The sequence below is a fragment of the Delphinapterus leucas genome, chromosome 4 (genome assembly GCF_059928025.1).
Source record: "Delphinapterus leucas isolate spDelLeu-1000000601 "Yukka" chromosome 4, BTC_Dleu_Yukka2, whole genome shotgun sequence".
NCBI classification, from domain to species: domain Eukaryota; kingdom Metazoa; phylum Chordata; class Mammalia; order Artiodactyla; family Monodontidae; genus Delphinapterus; species Delphinapterus leucas.
In genome coordinates, this window is record NC_143132.1 from 120,953,663 (window position 1) to 120,973,615 (window position 19,953).

The window sequence follows — 19,953 nt, forward strand, 5'->3', positions numbered from 1 at the left end:
CTACTGAATGTTTTCTGTACTTTTCTGACTTTGTTTCAGAGTTTTAATCTGTTACTTAACTTGTGCTTAGGCTATAGGTGTGGAAGCTTCATTTTATTTTCCATCATTTTATTATTAAAATTAATTTTGATAAGTGGCACATGGGGCTCAAGTGATGTATCTGAAGCCACAGTTAATAAGTAGAGGAGCCAGGACTTCATAAGTAGAGAACCTGGGGAGGTGGAACCCAGAGACTGTGTTCCTTTCCTTGAAGATATGCTGTCACACGGATTTCCATCCTCTTAAGGAAATAACAGTCAGTACAATGTACTGAGCCTTCTGTTATTAACATGGATGCTTTTTTTTTTTTTTTTTTTGCTGTGCTGCTTGGCATGTGGGATCTTAGTTCCCTGGCCAGGGATCAAACCCGTGTCCCTGCAGTGGAAGCACGGCGTCTTAACCACTGGACCACCAGGGAAGTCCCCAACTCTCAAGTTCTATTTAATTTTTTTCCTCATACTTCAATCTGTGCTTTAAAATAACTTTATGTGTATGAATAATTGACTGATGTGGCTTGCTCAGTAGTTGAAATAATCACCTTGTCCTACTGTCTATAGGTTTATTTTTATTTTTCATATTGTTGATCATTTACAGCCTTATTTGGAGAGTAAATCCCAAAATGATTTTATTTTTTGCACTTAAGAATGAATTTTCTCTTCTATATCTTTTCCAAGGGAAAGAAAATACCCTTCCATATATTACTTGATGACTTTAACTCACTTCTAGATCTATTTAGGAAATAAAGCATTTGGGGACAGACCGTGATGCGTATTCCTGACAATATGTGCCTGTAACAGATGTCCACTTCCTGTGGGGATCTTCATGTGAACATCATCATAAACTTCTATATGTATATGGAGTAGGGGTAAGACTGAAAACTTTGGTCAGCTTCAGCCTGGGTACGTTAGCATCACCGAGAGCAGAACTTCCCTCAGCTGCGTGCCGAGAAGGAAAGACAAAGACCCCAACTCACCCGACAGCAGCCACAGCACTGGCAGTCTCCACACAGGGTCCCCAGGAGGCCGTTGATCACCTGGATGGCACAGATAAGTATCTGAAACGCCCCTATGATCAGCAGGATGGAGAAGAGGGTCAGATGCCAGGGAATCACGTTGTCAGGCTTTTCGCACTGGCTCCATAAGTCCCTGTCCCTGAGGTAATCTCTGTCGGGAACATGAGGAAAAAAGGAGATGTTGGTAAAAAGTGCGCAGTACCCTAGGCTAGAAAGTCACCATAACGATTTTTCTTTGGCAATACTATCTATCCAAGATATAATCTCCATCAGAAAAAAAAAAAATCCCATAATAACAACACTTTTAAAAACAATACCTAACGATTTTATTGAGTATAGACTAAGGTGCCAGACCCTGTTCTGAACAGTTAACACGTATTCACTCCTTTATTTCTCATAGAAACTTTATGGTTCTTTTCTTCCATTTCACAAATGAGAACATTGAGGCACAGAGTGGTTAAGTGACTTACCCCAGCTCACACAGCTACTGAGTGACAGAGTGACTTTTATGAGCTGACCAGGAGGATGGGTAAGTTTAATATCTATTAAGCGGCAATGAAAATCAAGACACTCCAGGAGCAGAATCTCACAAATGTTCACGGCCTTTATCCTACTATTGTCCTTAGGGACCTTTTGGACTTCTGATAAGTTATCTGTCACGTCTAGTGGCCGTGTGAAGCCATGTAAAGTACAGTTGTGTCGTATAGTCAAAGGGAAGAGCTCGATTCTTTTAAGGTCTACTTCTAGCCAAATTGTGAACTGAATCAGCTATATTTTTGTGAAGATGTAGGGACTCCACCTGCAAAAAGAGTTAATTAACTGAAAGGGAGAAATAATCTGCTGCCTTAATACACATTTTATAAAAACTTTGAAATAGGAGAAACTGCGATATATTTATACAATATATACATTAGGGGTCCACTGCAATATCAAGGGCATTGTGCCTCGAAGGAGAAATGTGAAGCGTGGTATCTTTAAGACAACAACGAGGGTAAAGCCGATAAAATCTCTGCATCTTTATATTCCTTCTCACATTCTTAAAGCTGCAAATTGGTCTCTCCCTCTTCCTTTACGTGTCCTCTCTCCTTTCAAGGCCTCAATAGGAAACTCTCCATCTGACTACTAAAGTAATCTCCACCTCATTGTTTTTAGATCATTTTGACGATCCGTCTCTGATGATTTCTCCAATGCATCAACACACATTTATTTGAGATACATTCTGTATTAAGATTTTGAAAAATCTTTGAAATGATGGAAGATGCCCCAGAGTTTAGTCGAGCAGAAGGGATAAAGGAAAGAATGAGACTTTCGCTCTTGATTGAAAAATAAAACATTATCACATTGATCCACCTTCCCATGAGAATACAGGTTCTAGCAGCTCACTGGCTGTGTGACTTGTGTATCTCTCTGTAAGATGGGAATAACGATATCAGATCATAGGGTTAAATAAGGATTGAATGAGTTAACGCTAGTAAAGCACTTAGAACAGTGCCTAGCATATCGTAAGTTTTCCATAAACCCTAATATTGTTATTATTTTACTTAAGCTGAGCAGTCTGGTCTAAAAGAAAAAGGCTGGTATTTTGGATTCAGATAGACCTGGGTTTGAATCCAAGCATTCCTCTCACTGGCTGTGTATTCCTCACACAAGTCACCTACCACCCCCCACCCCCTGGCCTTCACATCAGTTTCTTCATCTATAAAATGGGCTGAGAACAACCTCACAATTGTGAAATTTCACTGAGATAATATACCTATGTATGGCTGTATAAGACTTCTTTTCATTATGTTACTATTATTTTTAAAATTTATTTTTGGCTGAGTTGGGTCTTCGTTGCTGTGCGTGGGCTTTCTCTAGTTGCGGTGAGCGGGGGCTACTCTTCGTTGTGGTGCGCGGGCTTCTCACTGCGGTGGCTTCTCTTGTTGTGGAGCGCGAGCTCTAGGCACGCGGGCTTCAGTAGTTGTGGTACGTGGGCTCAGTAGTTGTGGTGCACGGGCTTAGTTGCTCTGCGGCATGTGGGATCTTCTCGGACCAGGGCTCCAACCCGTGTCCAGGAAGATTGGCAGGCGGATTCTTAACCACTGCACCACCAGGGAAGCCCCCATTATGTTATTTTTAAAACACTCATTTTTCCATTGTGTTTTTTTCCATGTAGTCCTTCCTATCTTTACAATTTTTCAACTTGATGATTATAAGAGGTTATAAAAAGACAATATTTTCCAGGCACATTTTGTAAAGAAAAGATCCTAAGGTGAAGTAATTGGCAGTCCCCAGTTTGGACCCTCGGCTGAAGAGTTTGTCCAGCGGTGGGACGACACCACCCCCTGGTGGTGATATTGTTGAACCGCTCACGGGGGACTTTGGAAGCAAGGATTGAGTTTGGGTGGAGAAATCCTCTCAGTTTCACTACAGCTGCTGCCTCACCCCTTACAAACCCTCACGGATAGCTGTTCCACAGGCCCTTCTTCTTTCCCCTCAAACTCTCAGGTTCTGAGAGTCTCAGATCTCGGGAAATGATTGCTGCGTCCAACCCTCCAACCCCAGGTGAGAGAGGGCCCTAATTTTTTCATGGATCTGGAGGCTAAACCATGCTTCCACATTCTGTGACATGAGGAGTTTAAACCCGCTGAATCTCATCATTGTGAAGGGCGGTCCCACCTGAGATGCAGTAATTCCATCAGCCTCAGAGTGGAACACCATGGATTTCATACAACTCACTTCTTGGCAGCGGCAAAGGCAGCTGAAGGAAGGAGCAGGGGAGCCCGAGGGCTTTGCCTGGGTAACTCGGGCGCCACCTCCTCCTTTGAGACAGACCCCTTGATGTTCCTGCCCTCAGCTGGCTGTGGTACCCCTTCTGTGCTTCCCAGCCCTCTGGTTCCTTCTGGTACACAGTGCCCAGGACCCTGAGCTGTCCTCATCTGTCCATTTGTCTGTCTTCTCTTTGTGACTATACATCCACAAGGGTGGAGACCATGTCCCCATCTCTGTCCCCAGTTCCAGCACAGGGAGTGTTCAGTAAGTGAGCAGCTTTCATGTACGGGGTCCTGCCCGTGTTCTGGGCGCTGGGCTAGCTGCATTCCATCATCCCTCCCAATCCTACGAGGAGGTGCTAGTTTTCTTGAACAATGCCCCAGGAAATATTCACTGAATGAATGAACATATACACAGATTAAGAAGTTGAGGGGGGAGGGGCAACATGGGGGAGCGGATTAAGAGGTACAAACAATTAGGTATAAAATAAGCTATAGGATATATTGGACAACACGGGGAATACAGCCAATATTTTATAATAACTATAAATGGAGTTTAACTGTTAAAAATTGTGAATCACTACATTGTACACCTGTAACTTATGTAATATTGTACATCAACTATACTTCAATTACAAGAAATGTACTGCTTAAAAAAAGACATTATTTAGAAAGTGTAAAAAAAAAAAAGCTGAGGGGCTTCCCTGGTGGCGCAGTGGTTGAGAGTCCGCCTGCCGATGCAGGGGACACGGGTTCGTGCCCCGGTCCAGGAAGATCCCACATGCCGCGGAGCGGCTGGGCCCGTGAGCCATGGCCGCTGAGCCTGCGTGTCCGGAGCCTGTGCTCCGCAGCGGGAGAGGCCGCAACAGTGAGAGGCCCGCGTACCGCTCACACACACACACACACACAAATATATATATATATATATATATTGTCCCTAATAGCCGCGTACAGCTACTGAGTGCTTGAAATATGGCTAGTGTGATTGAGGAATTTTAAACTTTATTTCATTTACGTGAATTTAAGTTTAAGTAGACACGTATGGCAACTGTCTACTGCCTTGAGCAGTGAGGTCTAGGGGCAGAGGGATGTGTAATATAAAAAGACTAATAATACTCGAAGTTAGAAGATGAGAGTTTGCTCCCTGTCTCTGCCGCCCACTAATTGTGAGACTTGGAGCACATCACACTTATTCAGTCTGCCTCAGTGGGGAGTTACTACCTCTTGACGTGGTTGTGGAGATTAAATTATAAATTTATTTTTAAAAAAGTTCTTTCTAAACTACAAAGTACCGTGAAAATATTGTTACTTTAATGAGTTCTATTAACAATAACTCTCATGAAGAACCTACAGTGCTTTCAAGGTCGTTTTCCATAAATCTGCACCTTAAGAGATTGTTTAGTTATCCATCATTTGGGGTATTAGTGGAAGCCTTTGAGCTTAATGAGTAGTCATTTTCATTTTCTATTATAAGATTTTCAACGGAAGGCACTGCTCTCTGTTTATTAATATTATTAGTTGCCTCATGTTGATGCTAATAATTTTTTTTTTTTTAAAGAAGGTGCTGGGGGTAGGAGCTTATTAATTAATTAATTTATTTTTGGCTGTGTTGGGTCTTCGTTTCTGTGCGGGGGCTTTCTCTAGTTGTGGCAAGCGGGGGCCACTCTTCATCGCGGTACGCGGGCCTCTCACTATCGCGGCCTCTCTTGTTGCGGAGCACAGGCTCCAGATGCGCAGACTCAGTAGCTGTGGCTCACAGGCCCAGCCGCTCCGCAGCATGTGGGATCCTCCCAGACCAGGGCTCGAACCCGCGTCCCCTGCATTAGCAGGCAGGTTCTCAACCACTGCGCCACCAGGGAAGCCCACTAATAAATGTTTGAATGCAAGTAGTGACACCGCCAACACCCTTCCCTCAGGCCAACTGAGGTGCCCTCTTCCATTATTTCTCCTGGTGTCTGTCAAAAGAGCACCTAGAGGTGAGATCTTGTGTAACTTCACCCCACAACTCCAGCTCTGCCTCAAAGGAGCAACATGCCTGAGACTTGTAAACTGAAGATGGCGGACCTTGAACAGTGTCCCCCGTGGGCCTTTACCTGCTGGTGCCCCAAATGGTGACATGTGAGCATTGAAGGGTGTACCTTACCCGTCCAGGAAGGGGTAGCCCCACGTGCTATTATTGACCATGAGGCATTTTGGACCCTTGTTGATTGAGACAGCTGAGATGATAAATGAGTATCCGGCACCCAAGACTCCAACCACAGCAAATATTGTGGAGGTGAACATCTGAAAGAGAAGGAGAGAGACCGCCAGGCTCTGGAGGTGTCCAGAGGTTACACACAGCACACCTAACTGGCCTGCTATTGAGCGTGGTGAATATGGGAAAGTTACGGGGTATGCAGCCAGTTTTTACTGGAAATGGGGCCTGTGGAGTCTCCTAGAATGAATTTTGGTGTCTCATGCCCCTTTCTCCAACCCCATCCCCATCGTTTTCACCTATTCATTGATGACCCAAGTGCTAGTTATGGTTTGATACCTTTGAACCAGGATTTTTAACCTTGATAAGAACAAATTGTCCTTCACAGGCCTAATAATGGAAGACCAGTCTATTACAGAATCAAAGAATCTTAGAATGGGAAGTGATCTTCAGTTCTGTGGTCCAGTCATCTCACTGAGGCTAAGTCACAGTGGGACCTCATGTGGCAGGAAGGTTCTGCTTGTGAGAAAGGGTAGAAGTCTAGAATTTCTCCTCATCGGTCCTAGTTACATTCCTTGAGTTCAAAAAGATTAAGTCCAAACTCTCTTCCATGAGGTAGCAACATTTAAAATATGTGAAGATATTTTATATCTTACACAAAAATATTTTCTATATGACATCTCTCCACCCCTTCCACCCTCTGTTAGTTTTCTCTTCTTCGGGTTACACAAGCCCAACGATTCCAGTTCTTTTAAATATTTTTATATGACAGATTACTTAGTGAAAAATAGATTGTACTACATTTTTGTTTTAAATTATAAAATCAAGATAGAATATAGAATATAAAAGGCAGAAACAATCCTGGAGCCTATCCAGGCTAACTCCCTCTTAGAGATGAGAAAAAAAGGGACCTAGAGAGGCAATGTCCATTCTAAACAGTAATTAGAGAGTAATGTGGAAACATTAATAATTCTGTAAATAGAGGTGGAAAATGATCACCTCTATTGCTTTGGGACATGAAGGTGTAGTGCAAAGTACAAGAGTTTAAAAGTCAGCAGAACCCAGTCTCAAATCTCAGTTTTGCTACTTTTCTCTGTGTGATGACTGGCTCTCAGTTTCTCATCTATAAAATGGACATGATAAAGCCTACCTAAGTTAGATGTGATAACCCAAGTTAAATGTCAGATACTTCCTCTTTCCCCTTCCCTGCATTACTATCAATCTTTTTACAGTATATATTTGAGGGTGGGGTTAGAGTGTAGAGAGGATCTAACTGTGCCTGGGCAACTGGAATCTGTGTAATCTATTTAGCTAGGGTTCATATTCATATCATATATAAATGTATTTTTTTTGAAAATTTATTTATTTATCTATTTATTTTGGGCTACGTTGGGTCCTCGTTGCTGTGTGCGTGCTTTCTCTCTAGTTGCAGCCAGCAGGGGCTACTCTTCGCTGAGGTGCACGGGCTTCTCATTGTGGTGGCTTCTCTTTGTTGTCGAGCACGGGCTCTAGGCACATGGACTTCAGTAGTTGTGGCACGCAGGCTCAGTAGTTGTGGCACATGGGCTTAGTTGCTCCATGGCATGTGGGATCTTCCTGGACCAGGGCTCAAACCCGTGTCCCCTGCATTGGCAGGCGGATTCTTAACCACTGCGCCACCAGGGAAGTCTCTATAAATGTATTTTTGATGCAACTTTCCAAGACTGAGCTCTGGCTCCATGTACCATGTCTGACTTCCCAAGTGGAACTGACCATTCCCTTCTTCATATCGAAAGAGAACAAGACCCTGTGGAGTTCCTGGGCATGGAAGCCTTTCCATGCCCCTGTTTCTTATTTTTAGGGAACAGACTCTAGCCTCCATGACCTTCCCAGAATCTCAAAGAGCAGATTTGAACAGTTGCTAATCAGGGAATGGAGAGGACGCAGAGACGAGGGAGGAATAGCCAAGAAACAATAATTCAGCCTTGGGGCAAGGTCCTGGTTCCATCTCAAGGGATACACATAATAATATCTTTGAGCTCTTTATAGAACTAAAACCCTCAACAAATGGAAGATGTTAGCTTTCTTCATTCCAGAGAATGTCACAGTTTGATAACCTTGAGAAGCTCATCAGGACACCACTTGAGATCAGATTAAAGAAGTTCAGGCCCTGCATACACCCTGATCCTTATCAGCAAAGCTGCCCTTGAACCATTGCTATAAAACTCCTCACCAAATCCTCCTGGGTTGGGACACAGTTTTTCAGGGCATGTTCCTGCTGTGTTCCCCTTTGCCAGGCAAAGCAATAAAGCTATTCTTTTCTACTTCACACAAAACTCTGTCTCAGAGATTCAATTTGGCACTGGTGTACAGAGGCCAAGTTTTCAGCATCCATATCTCCCACCTCCAGGGCTCTAGAATGTATCAACTCCCATCATAGCACAGTATATATAACACATTACTGCACAGCTGTTTATGTCTGTCTTCCCCAACCAGAGGACAAACTCCTTGAAGCCATGGACAGTGGGTTACTTGAAGATAGGACATTGCTCCAGCCCTACCACCAACAGTTTTTTTTTTTCCCCTCCCCAGCTTATCAAAAGCACTGGATAACTACTTATTGGATATTTTCAATGACTAAAGTTCATATACTCATTATTTAGATTTTTCCTCTTAATTTGTATGCCTAGGGTATCCTAAACCCATTCCCACCACCAAGAACATTGTGAGTATAATCTAGGTAAGAAGCAAATAAAAATTTGGGTCAATTTATCATGTTAGAACAGGCAATCTCTTTTCCAAAGGATGTCTTGTTGATTAATTTTGGAAATTGTTGAATTGTATAAAGTTAAATAGGTTTCATTCCTGTTGTACTTCTAAGAATCTTTGTGATATGCTAATATGTACGAAGCTCCAAGGAGGGGATATACTATGTATACTGGAATGTAAGGAAAATTATTAGCTCTCAAATTATCCCTCAGAAGTGAGGGACTTGCTTTAGAGCTGTGCCCTTATTTCATCCATCAGGTAATAGGACATTTCCTCAAATTTGAACAAACAAGTATCGTGTGGGAAAGACATTAGTCAGAAACAACCCAATTACTGTTGGATGACAGAATTATTTAAACATTTCCTTCTTAACACAGTTTTGACGATCTCAAAAACCTTCTAGCGCAATCATCTCACTTTCTAGATAATGCGAAGAGCTTCATTCTGTGACAGCCTTAGATGTATTATCTCATTTAATCTTCTCAACAAACCTGTGAGGTGGGTGTGATTATCTACATTTTCCAGACAGGAAACTGAGGCTACTAGAAATTAAGATAATTGCTCTAAGTCAAACAAAGAGTAAAGTGGTGGGAGTAGGATCAGTCCATGGCCACTTGTTTCCAAAGCCCATGCTTTTGTGACCTTCTCAAATCACACATCTAGAAGGTGGCTGAGCTAGATTAAGAACTGGGGTCTGGGCTTCCCTGGTGGCGCAGTGGTTGAGAGTCCGCCTGCCGATGCAGGGGACACGGTTTCGTGACCCGGTCCGGGAGGATCCCACATGCTGCGTGGTGGCTGGGCCCGTGAGCCATGGCGGCTGAGCCTACGTGTCCGGAGCCTGTGCTCCGCAATGGGGGAGGCCACAATAGTGAGAGGCCCGTGTACCGTAAAAAAAAAAAAAACTGGGGAAGGGGCAACATAGGGTTGGAGGATAAGATGTACAAACTATTAGGTATAAAACATGCTACAAGGATATATTGGACAACACGGGGAATATAGCCAAAATTTTATAGTAACTATAAATGGAGTATAACCTTTAAAAATTGTGAATCACTATATTGTACACCTGTAACATATAATATTGTACAGCAACTATACTTCAAAAAAACAAACAAACAAACAAAAGAACTGGATCTCCCTCCCAGTCTAGTATCCTGTACCTACCACCTCTTCAAATACACACACACAGAAAACACACTGCCACTAGCACCAGATATTCTGTTATTTGCAAATTTCTCTGTGAATGACTGGTTCTCTCACAGAAATAAAACGACAGATAAGAGAAAAAATATCTTTTTGCTTATTTGATCTTCTGATCTTGAGTTCTAATTATTAGTCAGGAATCATGAAACTATTGATTATTAAGAATGGAAGAGTATCTAAAATTGCTGTAATAGAAAAGAAAGATCACTTTTCCAGGAAGGCAGTTTGGAAGTCTGCGGAAACCAGGGTTCCAGCCTCCTCAGTCACCCAGGCCCCCGCCTCCCTGGCCTCGGCTTCTGGTGGCAAACAGAAGAAAGGGGTGGGTGGTTCCAGATGGCCCCTTTGACTAAAGCAACTCCGGATTTCATCATCCACTGGCTGGTAATGAGAGGAGAAATCTGTCTTGTGCTATTCCTGCTGTGTGAGATGAGTGGAGGATTTTAGATATCATTCCTGGAACATGTCACAGGCAAATGTTTACAGACACAAAAAGTGAGTACAAATGCAAACAGTCCTCATTTTAGGCAAGTCTGAGCAAATGAAAAACCAAGTTAATATAAAATAGCAATGAGATAATTTTCCCCTTTATCGAAGAGTCCCCCTTGTAAGCACCTCTATCCCAACACTGTCCAACTGAAACATAATGCGAGTCATATACATAATTTAAAATTTTCTAGTAACACTTCTTAAAAGGTTTAAAAAAATGAGATTAATTTTGATAATATATTTCCTTTAACTCAGCATATCCAACATATTATCATTTCAACAGGTAATCAATATAAAAATTACTAAGTAGATATTTTACATTCTTCTTTTTACCAGTTCTTTGAAATCTGGTATGTGTTTTATACTTATGGTACATCTCAATTTTTCTTTTTTTTTCCTGTGGCCAAGCCTCGCAGCATGCAAGATCTTAGTTCCCCGACCAGAGATTGAACCCACGTCCCCTGCAGGGGAAGCGCAGAGTCTTAACCACTGGACCGCGAGGGAAGTCCCAGGTACATCTCAATTTTTAAAAAAAATTTTTTTTTATTTATTATTTATTTATTTATAACATCTTTATTGGAGTATAATTGCTTCACAATGGTGTGCTAGTTTCTGCTTTATAACAAAGTGAATCAGCCACACACACACATATGTCCCCACATCTCCTCCCTCTTGCGTCTCCCTCCCACCCTCCCTATCCCACCCCTCCAGGCGGTCACAAAGCACCGAGCTGATCTCCCTGTGCTATGCGGCTGCTTCCCACTAGCTATCTACCTTGCGTTTGGTAGTGTACATATGTCCATGCCACTCTCTCACTTTGTCCCAGCTTACCCTTCCCCCTCCCTGTGTCCTCAAGTCCATTCTCTAGTAGGTCTGCACCTTTATTCCCGTCCTGCCTCTAGCTACATGTAAACGAATGAAATTAGTACATCTCAACTTTGATTGGCCACATTCCATAGGCTCAATAGCCACATGTGGCTAGTGGCTCCTGTATTGGACAGTACAGTCTAGAACATTTGGAAGATTGATTTTTGGTAGTAAAAGTTAAAAAAAAATGGATGGATATGGGCTGTACTGATTCCCTGATTACAATTACTCGCAGGAGGGAGGGATGTATAACAGAGGAGGGCAAGACAGTGACCCTCAATTGAAGCAATAAGGTTTTATTGCTTTACAAAACTTTCTGAAGAAAATATGGCATCAGGTTACAATTTCATAAAGCTACAGGTAGTATGTTTTGTTTTTGTATTCACATTTGAAATATCTCAACTTGAAATAAAAAAAAAATACTCTAAATAATTTTTCATAACTTTTCCAGAATGGATGACCTACATGAAGCAAGGTACACTTTATTTCACTTTGTTTTAAGTCATTTCGTGTTCAGAAGTCTTTAAAAAATTGCTAAATTTACTACTCTGAGATGTTATCAGTCTTAAAATCAGATGAAGTACATTCCATTTATCATGGGTTTCATGATACAAAACTTTTCATGTTAAAAGAGAAGTTATTGAAATCAAGTTGAATATGTCAGGGAGCAGATGCTTCAAGTTGGCGTTTTTTAAACTAAACAGGCAAAAGGCCTGGAATATTTCTGGAAGGAGACACAATAATTGGAAACACTGGTAACCTCTGGGGAAGGGCGTTGCCAGACTTTGGAGTCAGGAATGTGTGGCTTCCGTTGTAGTTTTTGTACTGTGGACATGTTTTCCCTATTCTAAATGAATAAATAGTAAAGGGGGACACTATTGTATAGTGTAGTGGTCAAGGGCGTGGGATACAGGCAGACAGATCTGGGTTTGAGTCCTGGTTCCTCCCCCATGAATTTGGGAAGGTCATCTTTCTAAGATCTCCATTTCTCCTTCTGTAAAATAAGCCTTGATAATAACTACCTGTCTCCCAGAGATCATAATATGTAAGATAACTAATCAAAAATAGGAAATAGGGAATCAAATGTACACATTGTCTAGCAAATCAGATAACCCCCGGGTGGGGTAGATAATGCCTGGTACTTCACTGTGGGGATACCCAGAAATCTCTTTTGCCTATTTCCAAGATTTGGATAATTTCCCATGACATTAACAAGCACTTGATAAGTGTCATTATTATATTATAATGTTTTAATAATCATAGCCGCACATACTTTAACCTTCCAGAAATACAGAGAGTATAGCTCTGGGGAGAAAAATAAAAGTAAACAGGCTGACTGTCTTATGGTTGCTCAGCACACGTGTTCAGTTTGTATTTCTAAAGAAATATGTGTTAATGTATATGCTGTAAATACTTCCCTTGAAACGGAAGAAGATGCTCTCGAATTCACCATGTGTCAGCTTTAAGGCCTCCCCCTCTACGGGGCTCTGGAGGCAGACGATGTGGGATGAGATCCCAGCTCTGCCCTGGTCCGTGGTGTGTATTATGTCAGCTGAAGCAAATGGAGGAGGGGCGGGGGGCTGAGAAGGGGGGAAGGGTGGGTGGTTTGGAGACATGGTATTTTGAGGCTTGGGTAGTGGCAACATGTTGGGGCAACATCTCTGGTGGGCATGAAGGTTCCTCTCAGCAAGAAGTTTTCTAAGAGGTACATAGATATTACTTGAAGTGTTTTCTCGCTTAAACGTGAATGTCCTCCTGTATTTTCTGCCTCAGCCTTGGGAAGCCCAGAAGACAGACAGGGGCATCGTGGGTGTGGTGGTCGGAAACTCAACTTGCAAGGGCTTCAGTTTCCTTATTTATAAAACGAGAAGTTTAATGCCTAACTCATTAGGGGCTATTGTGAGAATTGAGCCTGATAAAGTACGGAAATCACGTGAAATCCTCCCAGAGCGTTCATTTACTTCATTCATCCAACAAGCATTTATCAAAGACCTATGTGTCCTCAGTACACCCAGGCACTTGGTACTACTCTCCCCTGCCCTGCACGCTAAGGCTTGCAACCTCTTCCCCCATTCTTGCAATGTCCTTACGAAAGATAGCAACTGCCACGGTCCATTTTACAGCAGAGGATTTTGAAGCAAAGAAAACATTTACTGAAGAAATAGGGTTTCATACGTTATTTCTCCTTTTAAGATAATCTGTTATTTCAAAAGAAGTGTCTTTCTTAAATCCCCCTCAAATGGGCTGTCCTTCCAAGGAATGCAGAGGCGGCTGTGCTCTTGGCCCCAGGAAGTACTGATGGCAGAAGTGCTTACACAGAAGGCATCCCTAAGGGGCACTGGTGAGCCGAGCTGGTCATGGGGAGAAGTGCTGACTCTACAGTGAATAGACTGATTTATGAACTATCCAAGATCTTCCTTCAGAACAGGTCTGTCAATCATCTGACCCTGCCTATGGGTTGGGGGGCGGGGGGGGGCTTTATCTGCCTGATATACTTTCAGAATGCTGAAATGCCAGCCTACCCCTAAATATCTCCTTTATCAGGCCCATTATTAGAGACACTCTTCTGAGTCAAGGTCAAGGTCTTCTAAAGGCCCTTATTAAAGAACATACTTAACACAAAAGCGTTGATAAAATTAATAAGCTGTCCCATTGGACCCTGAGATGTCAAATTTTTTTCTTTTTTTAAGGATTAGAGGGCAGGAGACCTTGACCAACCACAGATCAGCAGCTAGGGCACCTCCAGTTTTGGAGAACGAGGTTGAGACCTAACTACAAACCCAGGCCAGGGTTTCCAAAGCCCACCTTGGAAGTCACCCTCTTCTCATAGCTTTTGCCCCAGGGCTCCCTTTTCTCAACTCTCATTTACCCTAATTTATTTAAAAGATTGCAGATCCCTGGGACTGGGTTTCAGTCTTGCTCTGCCTCAGAGGAGAGTTTGCCTCTCTTTTTTAGTTTCACTATGAAACTATCAATTAGGTGACCTCAAGATTTTTTTTTCCCAGCTCACTGTCTTGCTTTATCTCTACAGCCATCACATCCTGCTTCCACTATTGATTCATATGTCCTGGTTTCACTACCCAAGAGAAGGGAAGAGAATGATGCAGCTGACTTCTGGGGAATATTCCAGAAAGATGCAGCAAAGAAGAGAGGAGAGAGAGAGACCAGGAAACAAATGATGGAGAGCAAAGCTGTGAAGACAGCCGCAGGATTTAGCTCAGCAGCCCTTGGCCTAGGCTGTTCCCGCCTCACAGACCTTTCTGCCCAACAGGATTTCTTACACCACGTTCCTCAGAAGCCCAGTGTTCCTTAAACATTGGAGGGGAAGGCTGTGAGCCTTTGGAAAACTAATTCAAACCTTTAGCATTATAGTACCAACCAAATTATGCTGCAGATGTTTTCTTTTTGTCTGACAAAATGTTTGTAAATACCTTTCTTTAGAAACTGATGATCGCTCCAGAACCTCAGAACCTTAGGGAAACTTGGCTCTAAAGCAGGGGCATGAACCCAGTGGCCTTAGGGGTGGGTGAAGAGCTCAGTCACACCCAGTGCAGGCCGTTTTTGTGTCAAAATGGAGGCCCAGGAGTAACAGGTTATTTTTTGTTTTTCGAAAAAAAAAGTAAGATATCTAGATATTTTTTGTGAGATCTCTCTACTTTTAAAAGTTGGCAGCTGACTAACAAACAAATGAACCCCAAACAAGAAATCCTTCTGCTGGCCACCTAGAGTGTGGTGCCCCTGGTACAGGGCAGCTCTGACTGTGTCTTTGTTTCCAGCTGGCAGAGCTGGTCCTTTGATGGGCACTACCCTTGTGGACAGTCAGCCAGTGGCCGGGAGGAGTCATCCTCAACCCAAGGGAAGATGCCCCCCGTGGGGTGAGGAAACCCAGTCAGACAACTAGAATTGGGCAGACCAAATGTTTCAGATTGTATTGACTCAACGGTGCTTGTAAAAATGTGACTTTTCTGCCTCTTCTTGGACTTCACATAAATCTAATTTAAAAACACTCTTTGCACAGTACTTTGAATATTGTTTCGCATCTCACTTTGGTTATGTATAAACCTAAAAACAAAAGAAATAAACAAACAAAAACCCTGGCTTTATACTGGCTAACCTTCAGACTTCTACTCAGCACCAGGGAATGAGCTGTTGGATTTCTAAGCAATTCATCCAACTTTCTTTTTTTTTTTTTTTTTTTTTGCGGTACGCGGGCCTCTCACTGTTGTGGCCTCTCCCCTTGCGGAGCACAAGCTCTGGATGCGCAGGCTCACCGGCCATGGCTCACGGGCCCAGCCGCTCCGCGGCGTGCGGGATCTTCCTGGACCGGGGCACGAACCCGTGTCCCCTGCATCGGCAGGCAGACTCTCAACCACTGCGCCACCAGGGAAGCCCCATCCAACTTTCTTAATTGCTAATTTTTTTCAAATTCTTGTTTCCAATTTATTGCCCCCAAATCCACAAGGTATAGTGGGATTACATTTCAAAGAGAAAATGAGTTACATATTTATTCCTTTCCTTTATAATTAAGTCTAGTAAAATATTATATATAGCACATGTTACATAATTGTAGTAAATGAATTGTGGTTGATTTTTACATCTCTTTGTAAATGATGATTTTAAATGTTGCTATAATAACCAATGCTTGATGGTGTTAAAAAGGTGAGAACATTCTCTTTGAACGATCCTCTATCTCACATGGAAAAGCATCATTGTATTTGCAGTGCACCAGCCTCAGCCCTTCATATGTAGTCAATAGATATTTTTTAATTGACTGAACAAATAGTGATGAGAAGGAAATGTTAGAGATGATTCTGTTTCAGGACAAATTGCTACACCTTTCCCTTTAAGAGGTTACAGTAAGAGTGCGTAATTCATCATTGGGGTTCTCTTAGATGGACAATTGAATCTTGGGAAATTAGAGCAGGAGCTGGTCTTATTCATCATCCAGCCAGTAATTCCAGTTCATCCTTCTTCATTTTTGCCACATCAATGTACCTGAACTCAATATTTTTCTTTAAGTCAACTCTCTATTTTATTAATTTATATCACCTCTATGAATGAAAAACTAGAATCATTAACATACAAAAACAAAATATTATTGAATTTCTAGTTAACGTTTCTTGCATTCCTGGAGCTGGAGACTTGGTCGAAAGGGAGATTACAAAGGATTAGAAATAGTAAAGACATTTCCATCAAAATAAGAGTTTTCTTGATAGAGTCGAGAGGACTGAAGGAGAATCAAAATTAACTTTCGATGTTATTGAAAGATAGAGCACATCTGTGTACTAGCAGAGCTTGTCTGTACTTGGGACATTCTGATCTAGTCCAACTTCCTCATCTTATAGATGAACAGAGGACGGCAGAGAGAACCCCAGTTGCGGAAATGGAACCCAACCCCACTCCCAGCCTTCTTCCCACTCCAGCTTGGAATGGTGAAGCCTAGTTTCTCTAGCTTGCCCACTAAAGATGGATGGCTGCAGGAAACAAGAAAGGAAACAAAGGCCCGAGGCAAAATCCAGGTAGAGGTAGGGAATTGCTGAGCCTCTGAAGCAGTGAAGCTGGCAGTGGTGTGGATGGAGAGTTTAGGGGACTATCGGGGAGAGGAGGTTACCATCTGTTATCCTGTCCCAGCTCCCCTTTACAGATGAGGCAATGCAGAGCCAGAGAAGGGAAATGACTTGCCCAAAGTCTCAGGGCTTCGAAGTGGCAGAGGGAGAGTCACAGCCCCCATCTCTGCCTTCTGAGCATGCATTCCTTACATGGCATCACTGAAACTTTCCAACTCTGATATCCCTGCCTGTTTGTAACATTTTAAATGGTACTTATACCCTATAAGTAGAAGGGCTATGGTTTTAAATTTTTATGATTATTGTTATTTTGCACCAGCAAGAATCCCACCTTTATCCCTGTACCAGCTGCCCCCAGAGTCCTGCCTGGGGCCGGTAACTCATCCCCACGCCCAGCGCAAGGAGGCAGTGCGCCCCGGAGCAGTTCTGGTGGCTGCCCCTCCCCCCTCCCCTGCCCCTCCCCCCTCGCCCCCCAACTCACCGCAAAGCGCTTCCCACAGCTCTCGTTGCCACAGCACCTGCAGCAGTCATTGTTCTCCAGGCCCAAGAACACCAGCGCAGGGAAGATCATCTACCAGCAAAAGAAGCACCTCAGAGTGGGTCTGGTCTGGCATGTGTAGGGGGGGCCCCGAGCCTGCCTGCCTGTGTGAGGAACTACATCCGCAACGTGGGACTCGGTGGCCAAAGAGGACGGCAAGAGCTAACGGAGCCTGGCTGGTGGGTAGACAAGTATTATGGAGTCTTTAGGTTCTATCTGACCTAATTGCAGCTCCAAGGCAAGATGTCAAGATATGACACCCCGAGTTTCCATTTACATGGTGGGTTAGGATAGGGATAAGAAACTTGTCCTCAGTTGGCATGAAACATGAATCTCTCTCTCTCTCTCTAAACCAGAGGTCCCCAACTGCTATTGGAAACAAGGGGTAAAGAAATCATTAGCACAAGAGTGGAAGAGGAACCCACAGACACCTCCTTCTCTTGGTGGGTTTTAGTCAATCGATTAACTAGAAAATGCGTGCTCCTTCCCCAACCTCTTCAACCCAGCACCGCAGCATTATCTTGTTAAAGATATTATGCGGCTCTCAGTTTGGTTCAGGGAAGTCAACTGACCCGTGGGAGCTGCCCGCCTAAGCTTGGGGATTTCATGACTTAGTCAACTTAGTGCACATGCCTCTGGCAAGTCCCAACGGGGAAGGGGAAAGATTAAAGTGCTGACTTTTCATCATGCGAGGCTTGGGCTTTCGTTAGCAACTAAATCTCTTCTTGTTCAGTAAGTACCCAATTTTAAAAGGATGGAGCGAAAATCTCCTTTGGGGAGATTTTAAGGCTTCCTTACTCACCAAGACCCCGCTTCCTAATATTCCTCCAAAATACCAGACCTCGTCAGAAAGGTGGTCATTGTTGTCTATCACTTTTCCTCCAGGGAAAAATAGCAGGAGGTGAGCCAGGAAGCCAGACACAGCGAGGGGAATGAGGGTGCTGCCCAGGCACTTGGCACACCTCTCAGTGCACATGCCGGGGAGGTAGGATGCACGTCTCGATATGAGCCCCCTCGATGCCTCCTTCACAGGCTCTCTTCTGAGTTATCCGCCGCAGAGGCGTAATAATTGTCCCCAGATCAATCCAGACTTTGGAGCTGAGAAGCAAGATCACCCTGTGAACTGTGTCCTTGGAGTCGCTTCAGCTTCTCAAATATAGCAGAACCTCGATGGCGATGGACATTTATACATTCTCCCTGACCCGAAGTCTTTTTTTTTTTTCTGCACCCTCATAAATAAGATTACGTTCATTGCGATTTTGCCATGGAGACCAATAACCTCTGTTAATAATCCACCAGCACAGACAAGACACTCAACCTTGCTGCAATTGAACCTAGGGCTGGAACAAACAGCATCTGGGACTACTGCACCTTTAAACTGACAATGGCCCTGCACAAATCAAGAAATATTTCCCCCAGGCTCTTTATAAATCACTGTAAAATTGAGTTACATCCTAGCTGAAATCATGTCTCCTGAGGACTTAATGGTCTACAGTGCGTGTCTTTGTCTTTTCTGCTGAAAGCTTAGTGTGCAAAAGAGTTATTTGAAAGAGCTTCTGTTTTCCTCAATAGGAAAATAACAATGTGATGGTCTCGTTGGGTATTGCTGAGCTCAGGCCTACAGGAATTTTTTAAAGGACAAAATCAGAATAACTATTTATTTTATTGCCTGATTACTCTATTTCTATACTTGCTACTCCATTCAGTTCTATCTCTTTCCCAACCTGACGTGATAGAAATAGCAAAAACTGTTTTCCCAACCACCTTGTTCACCTATAGCTTCCACGCAGGAATAAAAAGCTCCACCTTTACAAAGGATAAGGGGAAAGGGAGGTCGGCATTGGGTGGAGAAGAAAGATACTGACGCGTGGATTGGAGGCAGAGCAGTCAGGCAGCGTTAGAGGAGGTAAGATGGGACTGCTACCAGAAATTTTGCCAACTGCCCAGGGCAGGATTCGGTTACTAATTTGCTTTGTGTCACTTTAAGAAAGTCTCTGCCATGCCTAGCCCAAGCCCTGCCTTACACAATGACCCTGCTCAGTACTGGTGCTATGTAACAGCTGAAGGACTATGGGGTGGAAACGGAGCCTGCTAGCTCCTTGTTGAGAGCCTAGAGGTTAGAATAAGACAGTAGGTAGAATTTCATAGTCAAACTTTAGCTAAATAAAAAGCAAGTCACATCATTATCATGGTGAGACCTGTCCTACAATGGAGTTGGCCACCTGTTTCCAGGGAAGCAGTGGGCAGTGTTCTGCCAGGGCTCAGGGACCCTTGACCAGGGAAGCTGTGGACAGGATTCCGGAGAAGTCAGGTAGAATGGACGCTGAGTTTCCTTCTGAAGATTCTGTGAAATGTGCATTGGTTGCTGTATAAAGATACTTTCTGAGATCTCAGGGTTGGGGCGAGAAGAAAAACAGCAAATGTTTATTGAGCATGTATAATGCACTAAGCACAAACCACGAAGATGTCATGTCCCTTTTACAGGGGAAGGCACTAGGGCTCAGAGAGGTTAAATACATTTTGCTAGTTCATCCCAGCATAATAAGGCG

At 43.3% G+C, this 19,953-nt stretch overlaps 1 protein-coding gene across 1 annotated transcript; it reads right to left on the bottom strand.

Annotated features, from left to right (window-relative positions):
* Positions 1-766: 766 nt before the first annotated feature.
* Positions 767-19,189, bottom strand: TM4SF4 (transmembrane 4 L six family member 4). The gene is made up of 4 exons (XM_022582731.3): positions 18,207-19,189; positions 17,348-17,437; positions 5,945-6,084; positions 767-1,202 (listed from the first exon to the last, which is right to left on the bottom strand). Exons 1-4 carry the CDS (start codon positions 18,378-18,380, stop codon positions 971-973), a joined length of 636 nt encoding a protein of 211 aa, XP_022438439.2. The 5' UTR covers positions 18,381-19,189; the 3' UTR covers positions 767-970.
* Between the last annotated feature and the right edge of the window lie 764 nt (positions 19,190-19,953).